Source organism: Takifugu rubripes, chromosome 11 (assembly GCF_901000725.2).
Source record: "Takifugu rubripes chromosome 11, fTakRub1.2, whole genome shotgun sequence".
In the NCBI taxonomy this organism is placed as follows: Eukaryota; Metazoa; Chordata; class Actinopteri; order Tetraodontiformes; family Tetraodontidae; genus Takifugu; species Takifugu rubripes.
The window spans coordinates 2,182,200-2,201,743 of NC_042295.1; the positions used below are offsets into that span (position 1 = coordinate 2,182,200).

Genomic DNA, 19,544 nt, shown 5'->3' on the forward strand with positions numbered 1-19,544 from the left:
TGTCAGGTTATTTTTGGATCACTAGTTGCACCAAACCATCCTTTAAAAAAAAAATTCCCTTCACTTTTCTTTAACATGATGTTAAATTGGGACTTTTTTCAAATTTTCAACACAAGAGCCAAAAATCTGACTGCTAATAACTTTTGACAGCTGTTATTTGATGAGGATCTGCCTGTTTAGAGGGTGAAAGTTTCTTCAGTTCAGCTTTATTAAGAACCTGTTCCAATCAAAATGGTCTCAAGGTGCTTTATTAAAAAAAGAGCCTGGCTCTGATGCAACAGTGGCTCGGGAAAAGTGTCTTTTTAGCAGTTGGAACCCTTGAGCAGGACCCAGCTCATATGGGGGAATCTTCCTGCTGATGGCTGGCCAGATAAAGGAGGAGGAGAAAGGGAAATGTGGCAAGGGTGGAGCACAGAAAGCGGAGAAGAACAAACATACATCATGGGTGCAGAGGAGGACTTAGATAATGTGGACTTGGATAATGGCTATAGGTTAGTAAACCCTGTTGTGGAGAGTTTGGCCACTCAGGGCCTGATAGATTCTGAGTAGTTGGACACGTGCCTGGCTCTCCAGCTCAGCTGGTCTTCACAGGACTTGAAGGGCCTGGGCCTGATGGCATCTGACCCTGCAGCTTTCCCAGCCTTTATCTTCCGCAGCCGGTTCTTTGTCTGGAGTGTTGTGAGGGACAGGCTGGGGCAGGGGTGGGAGGGGTGAGGGGTGGGGGGAGGGGCTGGACGAACCGAATGAATATTGCCTAATGCTAACAGATTACATTTTAATATCCTTGCGGCATCATTTATTAGTGGGAAAACAGCTGTTTTGTACTTTTTTTCATTCTTTGGTGGATGCAGAACATTCGGCTTTGAATATTCCGCTCTGCCTCCTGCCCACCCTCCCCACCTTTATCCATACAGAGGTGTATTTTGCACTGCATCATGCAATGTCACAATGATGGATGGGGATGTGGCCGGGGCCCTCCGGCCCCTCTCCTTTGGGCCAAATTGTCTTCCACTGACATGACCAAACCCCTTAGCTAGATTCTGTGTCTGAGAAACACCTGCAGAAGCCTGAAAAAAAAACAACAAAAAAATAAATAATTAAAAAACAAAACAAAACAAAAAAAAAATATATATACACATTCCAATAACATTTTTTTTTTACAATATTTTTTATTCAACATGATACTTGGGATGCCATGAAATTGTGTACTTAGAATTTCCATACAAAAACAGAGTTAGAGTGTCGTAAAATATTTTTCTTGATCTGTTTCGTAATAGTTATAAGATGAAAATAAAATCAATAACTGATTAAATGGATTTTCCTTCTGTCTTATATTTATAGACATTAATAGTGTGGCTGTGAGTGATGAGGGTATCGTCTTTAACCTTTGGCCTTTATTAGCTAAATAGACACACAAAAAGGAAGCTCACAATTCCACTACTGATTAGTGTGCCACACATCTCTCTATTTATTTGTGTGTGTGTGTGTGTGTGCACAGCTGCTTTGAAACTTCACTGACAATTTAAATGATTTTATTCTTTACGCGGCCAACAATTCCACGAGTTCCCCCCACCCTCCGATGTCCCACCACCGTGCACGGTGTGACATCACACCTAAGTACAAACTATCAAACTGTCAAATTTTATTGCACTGTCTGTCCTGGAATTAGTGCCCTCTGTAGTCAGGAAGTGGGCCTGAGCTGGACTAATCTGGCATTACGGCCAGACCATCCTTGTCCGAGTGACTGTTTCCTTAGATAAACCCAGAAGCCATTATCCGAAAGGGTAGCGACACTCTGGGGGGGTTTGGGAAAACCCCAAACAGTTCTGTTGATTCTTGTAAGGTGCGCATTTTATCCATCTAATCAAACTAGATGTCACTTCGCAGATATCATATCGTACACAATACAGAGTCCCCAAGGTATTTTGCTCCTTCAGGTTTCTCATCATAACATAGTTGGTGTTGATGATAGATTGTTGATGGAGCTTGAAAGGGAGGCAGCCTAGCGAAGGACACTTCCTAGCATACAATTTTAATACGGGGAGGTCAGGGAAAGGGGAGATGAGGTTATCAGGCATTTATGTACCATATAAGTGGCTGTTGCACTGACAACTTTTGAAGGCCTGGGAGCCGCTCAGTGGTGCTGACAAAGGTAAACGTCTCTTTTATTTAAACACAGTGTGATTTATAATCACATGTGAAGCCCGTCAAGCGCCGTCCCTTTTGGACTCGGTTTATATTTTGCTGCCAGAGTTCAACAGATCATGAAATAGGTGAGAGGCCCTTCTCTGGTATGTACAGAAAGGACCTGTCATTGTTTCTGACACATCCTGCAAGATATTTTTGCTTTTATTGCCAGAAGGTCTGCGTGACTAATGTGTGAAAGTGCCAATCCCTAAAAGTTGTAGAGGTTTAGGGGCTGTTTTGCCGGCTCTCCACACTAATTGCTGATATAAAGCCATCAAACAGGAAGGAGTGAGTGAAGCAAAGGGAAAGCGATGGGCTACTTCCCCCTCCATCCTTTCCTCCCCTCCTTCCTCACCACCAGCAGGGTACAATTCCTCTACTGAGCACTCAGGACCAGCAGCTGGCTGATTAGAATTACCCACCCAGCTGTGATTCACCAAGAACTCTGCGGCAGAATGACTTAAAAATGCACCCCGCTCCTGCCATCCTGAATAAAACCTGACTGGTCCTAATGGACACTTTTTAATCTCCCTTGGTTATTTGAAGATTTTTCCAGCCTGCTGCTGGCCACGGCAGAAACAAATTCCTCTTGCTTTGTTGATTAAACCCTCATTGCTTATCATGCAGTAACAAGTTGTTCTCTTAATTAAGACTGAGACACAGCAAGTGTGCAATTAACAGCTGTTAATTATAGAATTTTTCAGAAGTGCAACATTCCACCTTCATTTTAATTACATAATGGACGAGTGTCTTTTTGATCGCTGAATGATTGAACTCTTGTAGTATTTAATTTGTTGTAAGATGTGCTGATAATGCTCCACGTTCGCCTCATTCGTCTCTTTGATGTAAAGGCAAAAACAGAGAGAGGAAGAAAAAGACAACAACAAAAAAAGGGAAAGAAAAGCGCAACGGTCCGTGAGGAAATGGAAATGGTATTGCCATGTTAATGCGCCGGCGTGAAGCCATGCTCGCCAGCCATGACATGTCACACGGGGGAAACAAGTGCGTACTCTGCTACGAACTGATTAGTACATTTGGATTTGAAAGTTTAATTAAACACGTATAATACGGATTTGTTTCGCCGATTTATAACATTAGGTTGTTTGATATTTAATTTGGCTGCAAATTGATTGCAAGGAAAGCACTGATACATTTTTAATTTGGGCTTTTTTCCCCCTCTCTCTCTCTCTAAAGGGAGAACACGCCAAGGTCTTTATTTACTACGTTTGACTGATAAGTCATGAAAACAAATTTAAAAACCCAGTCCATTCATGTGGCGTTTATAGGAGTAGACTTTCCACTTTAACGATATTTGATTTCTTAATTTGGCTTTCAAAGGCGTTTACTCAGTGTGGGCCATCTATTTATGAATAAATGTAGGCATTAAGTCTAAATAAAGCTATTAATCAGTTCATTATTTAATTACCTGCAACACTAAAGTGTTTTGGGAGTAATTTTAGCCATTAGAGTCCACGTCTGATGTGGTTATTTCCATATCTCCTTATCGGCCTAAATGACACAAATATCATCGTTTATTAGTGTTAACGGGATATCTAACAAGTGTTAACGGGATATCTAACAAGTGTTAACTAGATATCTAACAAGTGTTAACGGGATATCTAACAAGTGTTAACTAGATATCTAACAAGTGTTAACTGGATATCTAACAAGTGTTAACGGGATATCTAACAAGTGTTAACTAGATATCTAACAAGTGTTAACTGGATATCTAGCAAGTGTTAACTAGATATCTAACAAGTGTTAACTAGATATCTAACAAGTGTTAACTGGATATCTAACAAGTGTTAACTAGATATCTAACAAGTGTTAACTAGATATCTAACAAGTGTTAACTGGATATCTAACAAGTTTTAACTAGATATCTAACAAGTGTTAACTAGATATCTAACAAGTGTTAACGGGATATCTAACAAGTGTTAACTAAATGTCTCACACCCGGAGAGCTCAGACCGCCACCAAGCGTCTAGAAAATTTCCGATCTGTACATTTCGAGTTATAGCTGTCACATGACCTCCTTGGCAGAGGTAATTAAACTGTGTCCGAGCAGTTTTCAGACCGATTTTGTACTGGTTCGAATGAATGAATGCAAATTTGTTTCAGATGTGTTTAGAGAAGAAACTACATTTAAAATTCTAAATACATACACTGACTGGTAAAGCCTCCTCAAACATATACCCATTGAAAATCCATTCTTTAAACCACTTCTGGGACTGGTTTATATAGAAATACAATGGCTTTTCTTAAATGTCTTATTGGCTTATCAATCATAATCAATGTCTCAAGCTATAATTCCATTCTCCACCAGGGTACCCTGATCTTCGAGGTAAACTTCAGTCTTGAAGGTATGGGGGTTTGACTGTTCACCTTGAACCAGTTACCCTACCTGGAGCAAACTGCCCCAGATATCAGTTTCTAGGATCATTAGAAACTCCTCCAGCACAATAAGGTGGTTTTTGATGGAGGAGAACACTCACAAGCCAGAGACGCCTGAGCAGAACTGGGGCGATTCGCCAAAACAGCGGCCGGAAGCTGGTGCCGGGTAAACCTGGTACAAGCTGGTGGACCCTAGAGGTAAAGAGGGCCCCCTTCCACTTCCTGTAGCTACTGTTCAAACTGGGAACACTAGAATGTGTCATTTGTCAGGATTTCATTTAATGTAATACTGTCCATCCATCCACCCATCCACCCATCCATCCATTCATCCATCCATCCACCCATCCATCCATCCATCCATCCATCCATCCATCCATCCATCCATCCATCCATCCATCCTCCTGGGAGAAGACACTTCCTATTGTGAAGTGACAGTGCTAACAACTGCTAACCACTATTTAAAAATTTAACAAAATGTAATCCTGCCGGGTCTGGTAATCTTTGGATAGTGGATCAAACTGTCCATTTTAATAATCTGATCTCGTTATAGAACAACTGGTCTTCTGACTAATGGCAACAATCTTTCCTTAACTCTCTGGGTGAACAATGTGTTCAGTGTGGAGCGTCGTTGTTACTCCATAGTAATAATGATTATATCACTATCATTATTACTTTGGCGGGCTCTGTCGTTGGACGGAGGGGGACGTGCCAGCAATGATTAGGTTGTTAATCCTGGTGTGCTGCTCCAGGTCCTTCCAGGTATGTTATTCGCCTGTCTTCCTCAGCATTCCGCAGCGTCAGCGGTTTTACCTCCCCCAACAGAACGTCTAGTGACTTGATCTCGCTCGCTGCTTTGGCTCCTACAGATGATGTTTAAAGTAAGGGCTGGTACCTGGGGGCCAGCAGCCAGCGCCTATGGGTGGAGGGTCACCAAGGGCTGAACTATCAGGGCTGATAGCCGGCCTAGCAGGCGGGCTGATGGCTGGATGCTAGCCGCTCTTTATTTCAGTTTCAAATATGGAGAAACACAACAAAACAATCCACAAAATATAAATAAGACGTTGCCATTAAATTGATTTAAGGTAGATACATTCTCATAGAGAAAAGTAGATAAATAGATTCTGATAGATACAAACTGATGACGGACACAGCGTTGACACGTCAAACGATATAAGAATGTGTCTTATATATATATTATTATATTATACAGGAGTGCAGTTCTGTCCCAGAGTTCTTTGACATTATTTGCTATTGACAAGTTTCAGCTTTGCACACTAAATACTCCTGCCATCCAATAACATTGGTTTATTACAGTTCTTGGACCCTTTTCCCCCATTGAATTTGTCGAATTAAAGAAAATCATTAAAGGACGTATAAAACATGAACAATGTTTGTATGTCCAGGTTTGTCTTAGTCGTTGCTTTCAAATGTTTAAGGTGTCAAAATAATGTGCGAGTTTGCTAAATGACTCCCGTCCGAACCCGACGAAACTGAACCCTGGCCCTCCCCCCGCGTGATTGCAGGGGGTGACGGGGCTGCTGACGGTGACATAGCACTTTCGGGTTAACGCACATTAATCACCGAGATTCATTTTTTGTGTCCTTATCTCCCCCACTGAGCACTGTGATCACAACTGACGCCCCCGACAACCACAGGACCATCATTATGTCACCGCGCTGTCACGACAGGAACTCCTTAACTGTCGGGTGTCAACCCCAGGTTGGATTCTAATCATTCAATGCAAAGCTTCTCTGTCACCATGGTTGTGTGTGTGTGTGTGTGTGTGTGTGTTTATTGTCTGTGTGTGTTGGTTGCTCTTGCTTGTGCTGTCTGTCTGTCTGTCTGTCTGTCTGTCTGTGGTAATTACATAGCTTCTCCCTGTGTAGTCTGTTTTTCTATCCTACCATATCTTTTATATTATTTAGGATTTTTTTTTTCTGAACTGCCTAAAATCAATGGTCTTAAATTATAATGTTAGCAAAGTCTTTTTTTTACCTAATTTGGCCAATATCTACACTTAATTTGCCAACTTAAAACAAAGGAGGAGCCACTGGGGTTGTTTTCGTCCTACCAGATAAAGGCTACAGCGAGACAGCTTGTTGGTCAAGGTGAATATACAGGTATAGCTTTGTATCAAGTATTTCTTTGAAGGTAACTAGTATCCTGCTCCCCCCATCTTAAGCAACAATGCAGATACATGTCTATCTGTGGTAGCGTATCCTCTGGAGGAGTTGAATACGAGGTAATATAAGGTGAAATAGCTAGCAGTGAATAAAAAGTCAATGCGTGAGTTAAGGAATTTCAAAGTGGTGAAGAGGAGGTGACGCTGCTGTTATTAAACCCAGCAGGAGCCATCTCTGTACCACGAGGCACGTTGTAGGTTGTACGTCAGTAAACATTTTAAAGCCTAGCGGCGTTCATTAGTTGCCGATGTGGGAATTGTCGTGGCTCCTGGCTTTCACGCCAAATCGGATTAGGTTAACAAAGTGAGATAGACAAAAGAAAATAACATCATATGTGACAAGGGTGGGTAGAATCACTTTTAAAACACAGACCAATGCCCAGATCTGAAGAAAAGTAATGGTTTATAGTTTAAAATGAATTTTCATCTATCCTTGTCGTTGTCACTTTAGTCCTCCCATTCTATTTTCTAATTTATAACTATTCAATTAGGTCCCATTACTGCGAGGGTGTAGTCAATATTTATAACCTGGGTCTTCAGTGTTTCTCCTTTCCAAGGGGAGGGCCAGCCCTTGGAAAATGCCAATGATTAGTGTTGCATCTGCAGAGAGGTGACAGAACATCTCTTCAAATGTTTTGTCTTCATTTTACGACTTTGAGACGCAATTATAGAGAAGCGGTTCATTGTGGCAACACGGAGCACCTCATGTTTTATGCATGACACCTCATTTAGGCCTTTATTAATGAGCCTGGTCAGACCAGCCCAGTGCACCCGATTCAATGGCCGCCGCGGCCTGTAATGGATTTCTGCGTGATTATGAGTAAGCAAGTCTGAGTAAGAAGGAGCGCAAGATGGAAACTCAACAGAGGAGGAAGGAAAATTTCAAGGAGGAAAAAAATTGAATGATTCAGACAGTGTGTGTGGTTAGTGTAGTTGTCACTTTACTAGTTTGCCCCTCTTTTTCCAGCTGTCAGCCTCATAAGGTGTCTGAGGAGCGGCACGACTGGTACAGGCTGGTCTGGCTTTAAGGCAGATTGAAGATGTGGGTGAGTGAATAACTGCACCTCTCTTGACAGGAGAAACTCCATCTGCATCCAACATTGAGACAGATGAGGCCAATTTGGCCCCTTAAATTTCTGCCCTGTGATGGATGTGAGGTGGGTTTTATGCATTGAGAGGTGCGGAGCAGGGAGGAGGCATGTGAGGGAGAGGAAGTAGAGAAAGTGGGAAGGAAAAAGGAAGTAGGAGATTCACCTCCAAGCCTGAGTAGTTCCATTTTGGGATTTGAACATATTTATGGATGTGTTACCTCGTGTGACTAATTTTCTAATGAATAAAGCAGAAAGAGATGGGGGAGGTAGGACATGGCCTTACATCTGGTGTATTAATGTGTAATGCCTATTCTACAGCCAACATAAATGGTAATAATCACACACAAATCCCAGACAACATTATTCCAGCTTCTTTACATTTGATGTACGTAGCTTTTCTTGTCTCTCTTTGTCGTCCCCGTCCAACGACAACACCAACTTTCCCAGTGATTTAGATCATTGCTCTGAACCCATAAACTGCTCCAGGAGCGCCAACAGCTGGATGCCAGAGGAAGAAGGCCGCTCGAATAAGGGCTGAAGTGGAAAAACTGTAGGATCAAGAATGGTAGAAGATGAAAATCAGTGAATTTTGGAAGAAAACTAACTTTTTCTAACGCGTGTGTGCGCCCCACGTCTCTCATTTCCACGTCCCTCATCACCGTCGCCTCTCATGGACTATTTTCTAAAAGGCTGGCAGCCGTAGCCAACCCATCTCCTCTCATTTCTAGCTCCGCAGTGCCCCCGCTTCCCCGCCTAAGTTGATGGATGACACGTGGAAGCAAAGTGAGCAGCAGGTTGTTAATCTGCATGCTTTACATTTGACAGGCGTGAGATCCAACTGGGATCCTATCTCATTAAGCCAAATGTAGAGCTCAAACAATCATAAAGCAGTTTGGCAACAGGTGCCCAAATAAAAGCTGTCTGTCTGCACAAGCAAAAGATAAACTGCAAATTAGACTCAGGGCTGAAATCATCCCCATGAGGGGCGTCCATATGCTCCACATTGCCACTGAGTTGATGACATGGAGTGAAGAACCTTCCTCATTCCCGGTGTGGGTTTATTTTGCTGTGCGTTTTCTATTTTTCTCTATTAATTAAGGTGTTCATTAAGTTGCTAACACAAAAGAGGCATTATCGCGAGAGATGCGCCGTATTGATCGGTCGCCTGAGTGCAGGCCTCCACTTATTCATGCATCTCCCGGAACGCTCGCCCACCTTCTGTCCCCTCCGGCGTATCTTCTCATCCTCGCCCTGTCCAAACATCTATCAAGGGGCTGTTGTCGGACAACATGAGATAATTAATAGGCCGTTTGTCAGGCTCGTGTGAAACATGTTCAAATCCCCCAGCAGCTCTCCCGATGAATTCTGCTTTGTCTACAGATGTCATTGTCATTCTGTCACGGGAAATACAGATTTACCATTAAAAGAGCCTCATTATGAATCCTGAGTAATTCTAATTAATTGGGTATCCCTCAGTGCACGTGTGCAGCGAGGGACCAGCTTAAGGTTTCACTGTGTGATGTTAATTTAGAAATCAGCCCAGAATGGGAACGTATTCCATTTGGAGTGGGCGCTATGTGATAAACTTGAAAAAAAAAGGAGAAAGAAACTGGTGCCGGCGCCACAGAACTAGAGCCTTGTGCGTGTTGGTGGACCGAGGGGGTGTAATTAAAAATGCGCCGTGCAGTCCTGTTTGTTCTTTGAACATTATTTTGAATAGGCTAATTTGAGAACTAAACTGTGAGCAGGCAAAAAAGGAAGCCTATTTGTTCGGTAAGAGGTTCCAGAGTCATTTAAACGGAACAAAATGCTCATGGAAAGTACCCGAAAGCCTCAAACAGGCCCAGAAAGGGAGTTAATTAGGAAGCTCATGGCCTCTCCTGAGGCCCAAGGCTCCGAACACATTTCTCACTGTAGATCCGGGAACACGAACTACCGTCTGTAATTAACAGTGCTTAGCAAAACAAACACCCTTTTCCAATTTCTGTAGTAACAGTAAAGTAGAATGAGCTCGGTTGCAGTGAGTTGGACCTACCCAAGGCTAGCCTCACATTTATTTGGGTATTTATGTTTCTATGTATTTGTATTTTTAGTAAGAGCTCATGTGTGATTAATTTTGGCATCAATGGACCCTTGTGGGCAGCAAGTGATGGATTCTGATAACAAGCAAGTAAATATTTAAGGTGCTTCGTTCAGGTTGAATCCACGTTGTATCAAACCTGGAGCGTGACCCCCCCGAGCAACATTGACCCCAATAGTCAACCGTGAGATCTCCTCATCCAGCTGTTAGTTAAACAGGACGAAAATCATCTCAACAGAAGCGTTTTCACAAGAACAGTCGTTCCTAAGCTCCATTTAAAAATCCATGGCTGGAAAACTTTCCAACTTAACAGGAGAATTGTGTCCCCATTAGTCCTGGGGGTGCATCTGCTGGCTCCTCCCTGTAAACTGCTTGGATGACACCTCCATTAAGTGCTTTGTCACAGTGATGAATCGTTTTTTTCTATCATCTTTAATTCACTCTCAGAGTTCGGCAGAGCTCGCAGTAAATCCATGATATATGAGTCCAGCCGAGCTCCCGTGGCAGAGGTGAAATCTAGTCCACCCATGCAGAGTAAATGTTGGTTTATTATCAGTATTTAATAGGAAATAAGGATATTTGGTGTCAACTGTGTGACAAGCGCGTCCACGAGGGATTTGGCTTGCGAGGTAACAATGCTATTCCCGTCGATGTTTACACATGTCCACATCAAAGTGGCATAATTTGGGTTTTACACTCGCTTTCTTTTGACTTATTTACATTATTATCCCTCTCGGCCATCTTTCATAATGTATTTGAAGTAGCAATTTTGCTCCCAGCTGGAGTTCCCCGTCTCTTTTTTAGCTCTCCTCATTTCACGGAGGGCGTCAGCTTGCTATAATGATCATTGCTAAACAAACAAACGGAGAGCTCTAAACACACACACACACACACACACACAGACACACACACACAGAGCCTAATGACTGTGAAGTGGTCTTTTTTGCAGAAATCACACAAGATCATAATTTAACTCTGAACATGGCATATTTTCTTTGATCTTACCTTGCAGAAAGATAGGAGGTGTGTTTATGTGAAGGACCTCTTCTGCTCCGGGGGATTGGCTTTTATCTTTTTTCTCTTTCCAAAACGGCTGTGAGCACACTTTACACTTGCAAACACATGCACTGAACTGAAAAATGAAGGAAAAAAATCAACACTTGATTGATAGGCTTGGCGTTTAATACGGGCTGTTTATGCCACCTCCATAGAACACATGCTAATCACAAGAATGCTAATCACAATTAAGGTGCTGTGATCAGGTTTTAGTGGACTAAAAATGTCAAACACAAACCTTGCTGACACAGATACACACATCCAACTAACCACACGAATATCAAGTGTCTGGTTGATGAAATCTTTTGATTAGTGTTATATTTTGAATGATAAAGAAACCGTGTTTCTGAAATGCCGGGGGACAACAAGCCGTGCACTTTTTCTACCAAACCTGACAGTTTTGCATCACTGTGCCCCAAATAATCTGATTTTAGCAAAAGTTTGCATACTTATAGGATATCCAAGTCCACACGGTGTCCTGGAGAATCTGTATTTTAGCTAACTTGCAACTTTTTTTAGTGTTGAGAGGTGAACAAAGATGGAAGCGACAATTTCGTTATGACCACCTGTTCAGTCAGTTAGAATCACGGTTCCTTCATGGCCAGTGAACAAGAACTGTGTGTTGTGTATCTGTGGATCAAAGATGACAGCGCGGTGGTATAGTGTCACAGGGCCAGTCCTTCAGGAATGCTCCTCAGCCCAGGGATGGGGTGAGGAGCCTCATTAGCAGAACCCCAGCTACCCGTGCCCTTGTCAGTCAGCGTTAGCCACAGCCCATCTCAAATGCACACTGGGGAAGCATAAAGTTACTATGACTCCTTTCAAGCTTTGAATGTCTTCCTGGCTCTTAATTAATTGTGGAAATGTTATAATCATTGTACTAATCAGTGTGATAATCATTGTGTTGCAAGACTGAGGAATATAAACGTCTCAAGAAGTTAAAGTGAGGCACTTATAGGGTGCAAAGTTTGTTTTAAGTGGTTGTAACGTCTTTAGTTTTAGTTACTGGCAGCTCTCGGGGCTGAAATGAAAGCTTTTCATTAGACCCCCCTGAAATAACCGCATCATTGTCCGTGCACCTCTTTTTTTTTTTACATATCTACTTTCTACAGTGACACAAATAAAGACACCTCGACATCAGCGCAGACAACTTTCATAATGCTGCTTTCTTGTTTAAAGCATCACGAAGCAGATTTTGTGTTTTCGTTCTCTTACAGTATTAGAATTATACGTAATTGCCTGCATAACATGGAATTTTACACAGTGATGGACGCAATTCCGAAAAAAGCAGAATATTCTGGTGTGTAAATATTGTGATACAGCTGCAACACTGAGCAATTCCCTCACATCAAGACTGTCTTTCCCAGGTAACGGGGAAGAGGAGTTGCTGCTTTACCCAGCTGACTACCTGGATGCCGTCTGTAGCTCGGGTGGGGATGCTGCCCTTTCTTTGAACACGGCAGATGACCCAACGTTGGATGATGATTCTTCTTCCAAGGAATCGTTGTCCTTCCAACACCAGAGCCTCCTGCTTCCCAAAGATCTGACCATTCCTTTGGACTTTGAGCTGCGAGAGTCAGGGGTTCCTGGGAGGCGCCTAGGAATCTGGAGCTGCCGGAGAATCAACATCGGGGAGTGCTTTGGGCCATATCAAGGGGAACGCTGGACGGTCCGTCAAAGTCCCACTCGAGATTTTGAGGTAGGAACACAGCAGACGGGATCTTTCAAAGTTCCTGAGTTTCCGAAGTGATTGATTCGCAGAAAAAGGTCATTTCAGGCAATATGGTGATGCAAAAATGTCAAAGTTCAATATCAAAATGTAGGTTTAGCTCCTCTTTGCTCTTGGTGGAGACTGTAAAAATATGTCCTCTGTGATTCGGTTTAGTCAAATTGTTTTAAAAAGCCTTTAACTTCTAAAAGTACCGTGATCTTTATATTCAATGGCCGATGTAGGAATAAGCATCTAGAATTGTGTAAGATGTTTTATGCATTTTAGCATGAATTAACCATTCTGGTGATTCATGGGGGTGGGGGGGATTATGAATATGGAGTTTGAAAAGCTCTGGAGTGAATTGCAAGTGAGTTTAAGTGTGTTGAGGCAGGTGGGAGGATATTAGATGAGGAGAGGGAAGATGAGATCCTGCGAGAGAGAGCACTGTATCAAAATGCTTAATTACCATCTTGACAGCAAGCCATAACTATTTCCATTAAGTAAATAAGTTGTAAAGTATTTATGATGAAATGCTACATTATTCAGAATGGATATCCAGCCATGACATCCCTCTGCATTAAATATGGTAAATGCCACAAACCCTTGCTGACCCCACCCCCCACCCCTCCCTCTTTGTTTTGCCTGCCCTCTTACCGTCCCTTACTTAATTCTCCCCGCTCCCACTGACTGCCGACTATCAAGATGCCAATAATCCCACATAGACTCAAAAGCAAATTGATTTGTAAATTAAGCGAAGACAGATATGTTTGCTCTAATCATCAATTCTGACCAGCACGACGAGGTGATGTCACCAACCAGGGAGTGGTAAAACGGCACTTCCATTTGGAGAGTATGATGGAGGGCCCTGTGGGGCAACTCAGGCCAGTGGTGACAGACTGGGGTAAGTTTGTCACCACCCCTCTGGGGCACTACTATAAATCTCTGAGACTTTCCTGAAGGGGAAGAATACATTACCGCAGATGCAGAAGCATCACCCTCCATAAAAGTGAAAGGTAGCGACGGTCACATGGTCTGACTGTAGAAAGACACTTTGTTTAAAAGAATACGATGACATACAGTGTGTGCTTGTGTGTGTGTGCAGGTGACTACAAACAGATGCATTAATTCACAATATATTTATGCTAGTGCTAACCAGTTTAAATCAGATTAATCAGAAGGCTTCACTGGATTCATTTTGATTAATCACGGTTAAATATCGTTCTTTTTCAATCTATATTTATTGTGTTTTATTTTGCACAAGAAAACACACTCAAGAAATAAGGGATGGTCGTTTGGGACAAGCTTGGCGACGCGTTAACTGAAATGCTAGCAGAATCCCGAAAAAACGGCTTCACCTCAGTGTGGTGTTGTTAACTGGACGTGCTTCAGCGAAAAGAAACTTCCTGCAGAGTGTGCACACTTTATGTTGGCTGTAGCGTGTTGTTTTGGAAGGGGGGGGGGGGGGGGGGGGGGGGGGGGGGGGGGGGGGGGGGGGGGGGGGGTTGTAGCACCAGAGCGACAACACGCTCTTTAGCATAAAGTTCGTCGGTTGCTTCTGCTGCCTGTTGCTACTGGATCAGCCCAGATTAATCATGATGATGAATGAATCCGCTTTAACGCATTAACTTTTCAGGTCCTGATTTATACTTGTGATGAATTAGCATAAGGTGACCTGTAGTTGTTCACTTAGGTCAGCTGTTGGGCACATTGAAGTTAAACTACAGTAATTTGTGCATATTTCGTACTAGTACAGGAGAGACTAGCATAAACTCACAGCCTTGCAGGAGCAAAGGTCCTGGACTTTGAGAAGTGAATTCCTTTTGTGGTAAGACTGATGGACAGACTGGGGTTGGGGTGCAGGAAGGTAGGGATAGCGTGGTAGGCGGGACAGAGACTTAGGCCATTGTGCACGTCTTGACTGAGAGGCGGTGGTGAAGAGGGATGGAATGGTGGTAGTGGTGTCTGCAAGACGGTGAAGATTAGCAATGACAGTGAAGGAGAATAGAAGATTAGGTAGCTGGGCAGAGCCTTTGATTAGATTTGCATCTCTCCTGAATATCCTGGTCAGAAGAGGGGGCCATTGTCAATATTTCTGCTAAGCACCCCCCCCCTCCCTCCCATTATTCTTAACAACTAACAATAATAACAAAAAACTCATGAGAGATTTAGTTTAAGCAGTCCAGAAATACATTTAAAAGTTATGTTAAACTAACAATTCTGTTGTTCCTGCATGTGGGATCTTGCATCATTTGTTAGCATGGAATTGAAGTTGCTAATTTTTATGCTATTTATGCTATGCTAATGCATTTGAGAGTCACACATTACTTTAAGAGGTTTGTTCCAAAGAATCCTCCAGCTATGTAGCACCTCATCCACACGTTTGCAATATAAATGGGCTCAAAACATATTTTTAGCTTCTGCCAAATATTAGAAATAATAACCAGCAAACAATAAAATCAAGTGGATTCTTGAATTGGATGAGGACAGACAGTTGTAGGAGGAGGTGTGTGTCTGTATATATAATGCAGACGTCTCACCCATCACCTTTCTGTGTGGGGAAAAAGGCCCCTCTCGGGCTCAGATTAAAGTCCACTAATCCCTGAATTTCTGTCTATCCCATCAGCTCAGCCAAAATGTCCCAGAGATGGTCGTGCTGCTTTTAAATGCCGGCATTAGGGATGAACTGATCTGTCACTCACACACTTTATTTATTGGACTCATGGGACTTTGGCTGTAAGATGCAGCTTAGTGCTAAAATACTACTTTTTTTTTTCTTTTAAACCAATATTGCAATTTTCTCCAGGTTCTTGACCAAATATTCATCCTCTTGCTCTATTTACATAATTGAAGGTCAACAGTACAAGATTTGGTGACGCAGCAGAGTCAGAGTGCAGTTAGAGGGACAAAGACTGTTGGGACTGGGACAACAAGGTGGAGCCTTGGACAAAGGAATGCCAATAATCTTTGACTTCTTCACTGACTTTTTTGTTCACTCATTGGTTAATTGCATCACAGAGTCGTCAGTGAACCCTTTTGTGTGCCATGCTTATCCTGTATTGCTGATAATGCTCAATATAGAGGCTTGATATACATACAGTATGTACATTAAACTCACCTATTGTGCCGACAGCACTGCCCGCTACAATGAACCCTAAATAAGGCAATGACAAAATGTGGATCTCTGCGCATGTGTACAATTTAAGCTCTCCAGTGTCTCTCTTAATCAAGCATAATTCTGCCCAATGGAAATGAGCGCATGGACCATTTGAAGGAGCAGTTTAGTCAGCTTCTCAACCGCCCACCCATGCCCGAACACCCCACTTTTACCACAGATAACCTCACCCCAAATCTGGATCACTCTGCTAAATCTCAAGAATAGCAAAGCCACTGGGGAGTCGAGCATCTCAGCCAAGATGACAATAAAATTCTTTGTGTCAGACAGATTACCAATGACGCGGGTTTCTGAGAGGCTACCAAAGACTGGGGGTGAGGTTTTGTCCTAACCTTCTAGGAGGGGAAGAGAGACCAGCTGACCTGTAGTAACCACAGAATGACAGCGCTACTCTCCATCCCAGGCCAACTTTTGACCTTCACCTTCCGACTCTCCTGGGCAGTACCTGCCACCAGAAGCCAACCCCACAAAGAACAAGAGAGTCAGGTCGCGTTTTGAAATAATCGCGCGCTAACGATGCAGCTTTATTCATCCCGTACGTGATCCACATGTTACTTAAAGTGCAGATAAGGTGCACGCTGTCCCTCGTCGACGTCTTCTGCGACCAGCTTTCCTGGCAGGATTGCTGCGCTCCATCTCCCTCAGACGAATACAAGGATATAGATTCTGATCAATTGTGCAAGGAGTCATTCTTATTGATCATTAGCATTTCTGAGGTGGCGAAGGTGCACGACACCAAGCTCGGGGGGGAAGGGTCCTGACTAGCCTCCTGTGACAACACCACAGTTATCATTTAGCAGGTCATTATTTGCTATGTTAACCAGAGAAGGTGGTTCTTTCCGTGCAGAAGAGTGACACAGACAGAGCAGAATGGGGAGAATCGCGGAGGAGATCATTGGTGCAGGACATTTGCAGCCAGTACTGCAGAGGGAAAGTCATTAGGATGGCCCCCACTTATTCTTCTGCCTGTCCACACCAATCTAGTCTGAGAAAACATGCGGGTATTATCAATACAAGGATTACTGGACTGTTAAATGCTTGTCCTCCACAGCAATTAGACGGTTGAAACAAGGTGAACATGAAACACCCTCGGGCTCAACTGGAATTTACTGGTTCAATGTTTAGATGTTACATAGGTGTCTGCTTGCATTTCTTTATTTATATTATCTCTCTCTAGCTCACTCTCTCTTTCTGTTTACCAGGACTTGAAGTACTTGAAGTAACAATTAGTTGGTTGGAACCGTCTGAAAATGTTCCAGAGGTTTGCCGGAAAAAATCCTTTGTGACAAATTTCTGCTGACAGCACTGACAGGGAGGGACAGACACCCAGAGTGCCCGATGTATTTCAGGAATCTATGGGCTGTATTAACCCTTATCAGTCAGTGCTGATGAACAGGATTCCACCACTTACTACCTGCTGCACTCCAGTACAGGATCCTCTCCAGTCCTATTATTTGGGGCACTTGGCAACGCTGCATGGAACTGGAAAACAAGTTCTCTTCCTACATCATCTCCTTTAACCTGTTCTGACTGGCTCAAATCTTTGGTTTCTCATCAAGTCATCATGGTTCTTCTCCTCCTCTGGCCATCAACAGAAGGACCCCTCCGTATGATCATGGTCCTGTTCATGGTTTCCTCCTGTTAACTTTTGACTTTCTTCATTACTGTTGGGCTCTTGGTTTCTGTGTATAAATAAAGTTCAAATTGAATCATTCAGGACTCGCTACACAGAGCTCAAATGGGGCCTTTATTGTGAAGGACTAGCTTTCCTTCTAGTCTACATCAAGACAGAAGGTCATCTGGGTAGGATCACTGATAAGAAACACAATACTTACATACAAACAAATATAATTTTTAAGAATGACTGCAAAAAAAATTAAAATTGGCACACAGGTGTAATAGGTAGAAGAAATTAAGACAAAAGATAGAAAGACCAGAGATATCGCCCAACAACAAATCATTATTGCGTTCCCTTTTTTCTCCCCACCCACTCAGTCACCTTAGCCACCTTAGCTAGATTTTTCACGCAAATGGAAACACAGCCTGTCATTTCCACACAGCCTCCATCCGCTTTGTCTGTCCAATCCATCACGGTGCACTAGTGGCAGCGCAAATAGGCCTGCCACTCTCACTGTCATCTGAGTAACAGATGTCCCTTCATTACCACCACCGGGTGGGACCATGCAGCACTCAGGTCCACTCTTGCCACTCCTTATTTTTCTTCCCTTCCCATCTCCTCCTCCTCCTATTTATCAGAATGATGAGCCTCCTGGAACTTGCCAGGAAAATGTATGGGAGCTTTCGGGGAACACAAGCATGTGGGTTTTTTTTTTCTTTTATTCTTCTGTGAGCAACAAATGCTTCTTTCCAATCTCTCATCTAGACTCAAAAGCACCAGTATAATAGGAGCAGAGGTGGGGTGAAATAAATTGTGGATTGGTATCTGAACTGTCATAAATTATGTAGACCTATTTGAAGGGGACGATGGGACATTAGATGCTATTTACACTACAGAAGCCATACTATCGATCAGCATGGGACATCCTATAGATAAGAATGGGATGATGTCATGGTTATTTATGATGATTCTCAATAGTAAAGCTACAAATGGGATTTGAGTGTGACAGCATCATCAGTTATTTGAGGTGCAGTGGGTTGATGCATTCTGTCATTAATGGAACAATCAGTGTGCATCAGAGTGGTTAAGAGAGATGCAGCAGCAGCATGGACATAATACATAATGCACACAGACGTGCATCTGCAGACACTGGTGTGCTATGAATTTGACCAAAGGCTAGTATATATAAAGCACTAGATGACGACTTCCCAAATATTTGACTCTTTTCTGACGTCAAAATCAAAAACAAGCAGCAGGCACAAACACTTAAATTAAATTGAAAATGCAGTCTCGAATAGTTTTGGGGCTATCGTGTGGCTGTCAAGGTGTGTGTCTGCCACAGTTAGTTTATATTCGCTCAAAAAACAGGCATTTCAAAATGTTGATTTAAATGAGCCCCATGGCCGTGCAACGTTGTGCACTGCGCAGCCCGAAAATCCGCACGCGGAAAGTATGTAAAACTTGTCATTTTTAATTGTGCTGCGCTTTAAGAAGAAAGAGCGATAAAGACTCACAGAGCTGAGGGAGATGCAGATGGGGGCTGGCAAGAGAATAACCCGAGTCTAGTAAAATCTGGCACCACTCCATAGTATTTTCTATCACTAGCTCTTGGGGGAGGATGGTGGTGGTGGTGGTGGTGGTGGGGGGGGGGGGGTGTTAACAGCAGGGTTCAAACCCATGACACAAAGACAAGCACACACACAAGCTATTGACATTGCCAACCAATACCCCATCTTCTCAACACACTCAAGTCTAGAAAGGCGCTGCAACAACAAGATTTGTGGTGCCGAAAGTTCTGCCCGGCCCTGATAACAAGTCGCAGCTTAAAAAAAAAAAGCAAACACATGTGGCTGTTTGATGTCATGCTTATCTTCACAAGTTTGTCTAAAAAAGATCAAATTTAGCGTTTAATCCACTTCCTTTTTCATGAATTATTGAAAAAAAACAACTATTACTATACCTCAAAGGCCCGCAGCTGTGACCAGTGCAGGAATGAAGTTGCCTGCAGACTCCTTTTGTTGTGTAAATGAGAAAAGTAACTCTACGACTTTTG

The 19,544-nt window shown here is 42.9% G+C and overlaps 1 protein-coding gene across 4 annotated transcripts in view; it reads left to right on the forward strand.

The window, feature by feature from the left end:
* mecom (MDS1 and EVI1 complex locus) overlaps window positions 1-19,544 on the forward strand; it is a 67,605-nt gene that overhangs the window by 15,463 nt on the left and 32,598 nt on the right. For all 4 annotated transcript variants that reach the window (XM_029844065.1, XM_029844067.1, XM_011618072.2 and 1 more), the window contains exon 2: window positions 12,358-12,689. In XM_029844065.1, coding sequence (XP_029699925.1) covers window positions 12,358-12,689 — 332 coding nt within the window. The remainder of the gene's footprint in view (window positions 1-12,357; window positions 12,690-19,544) is intronic.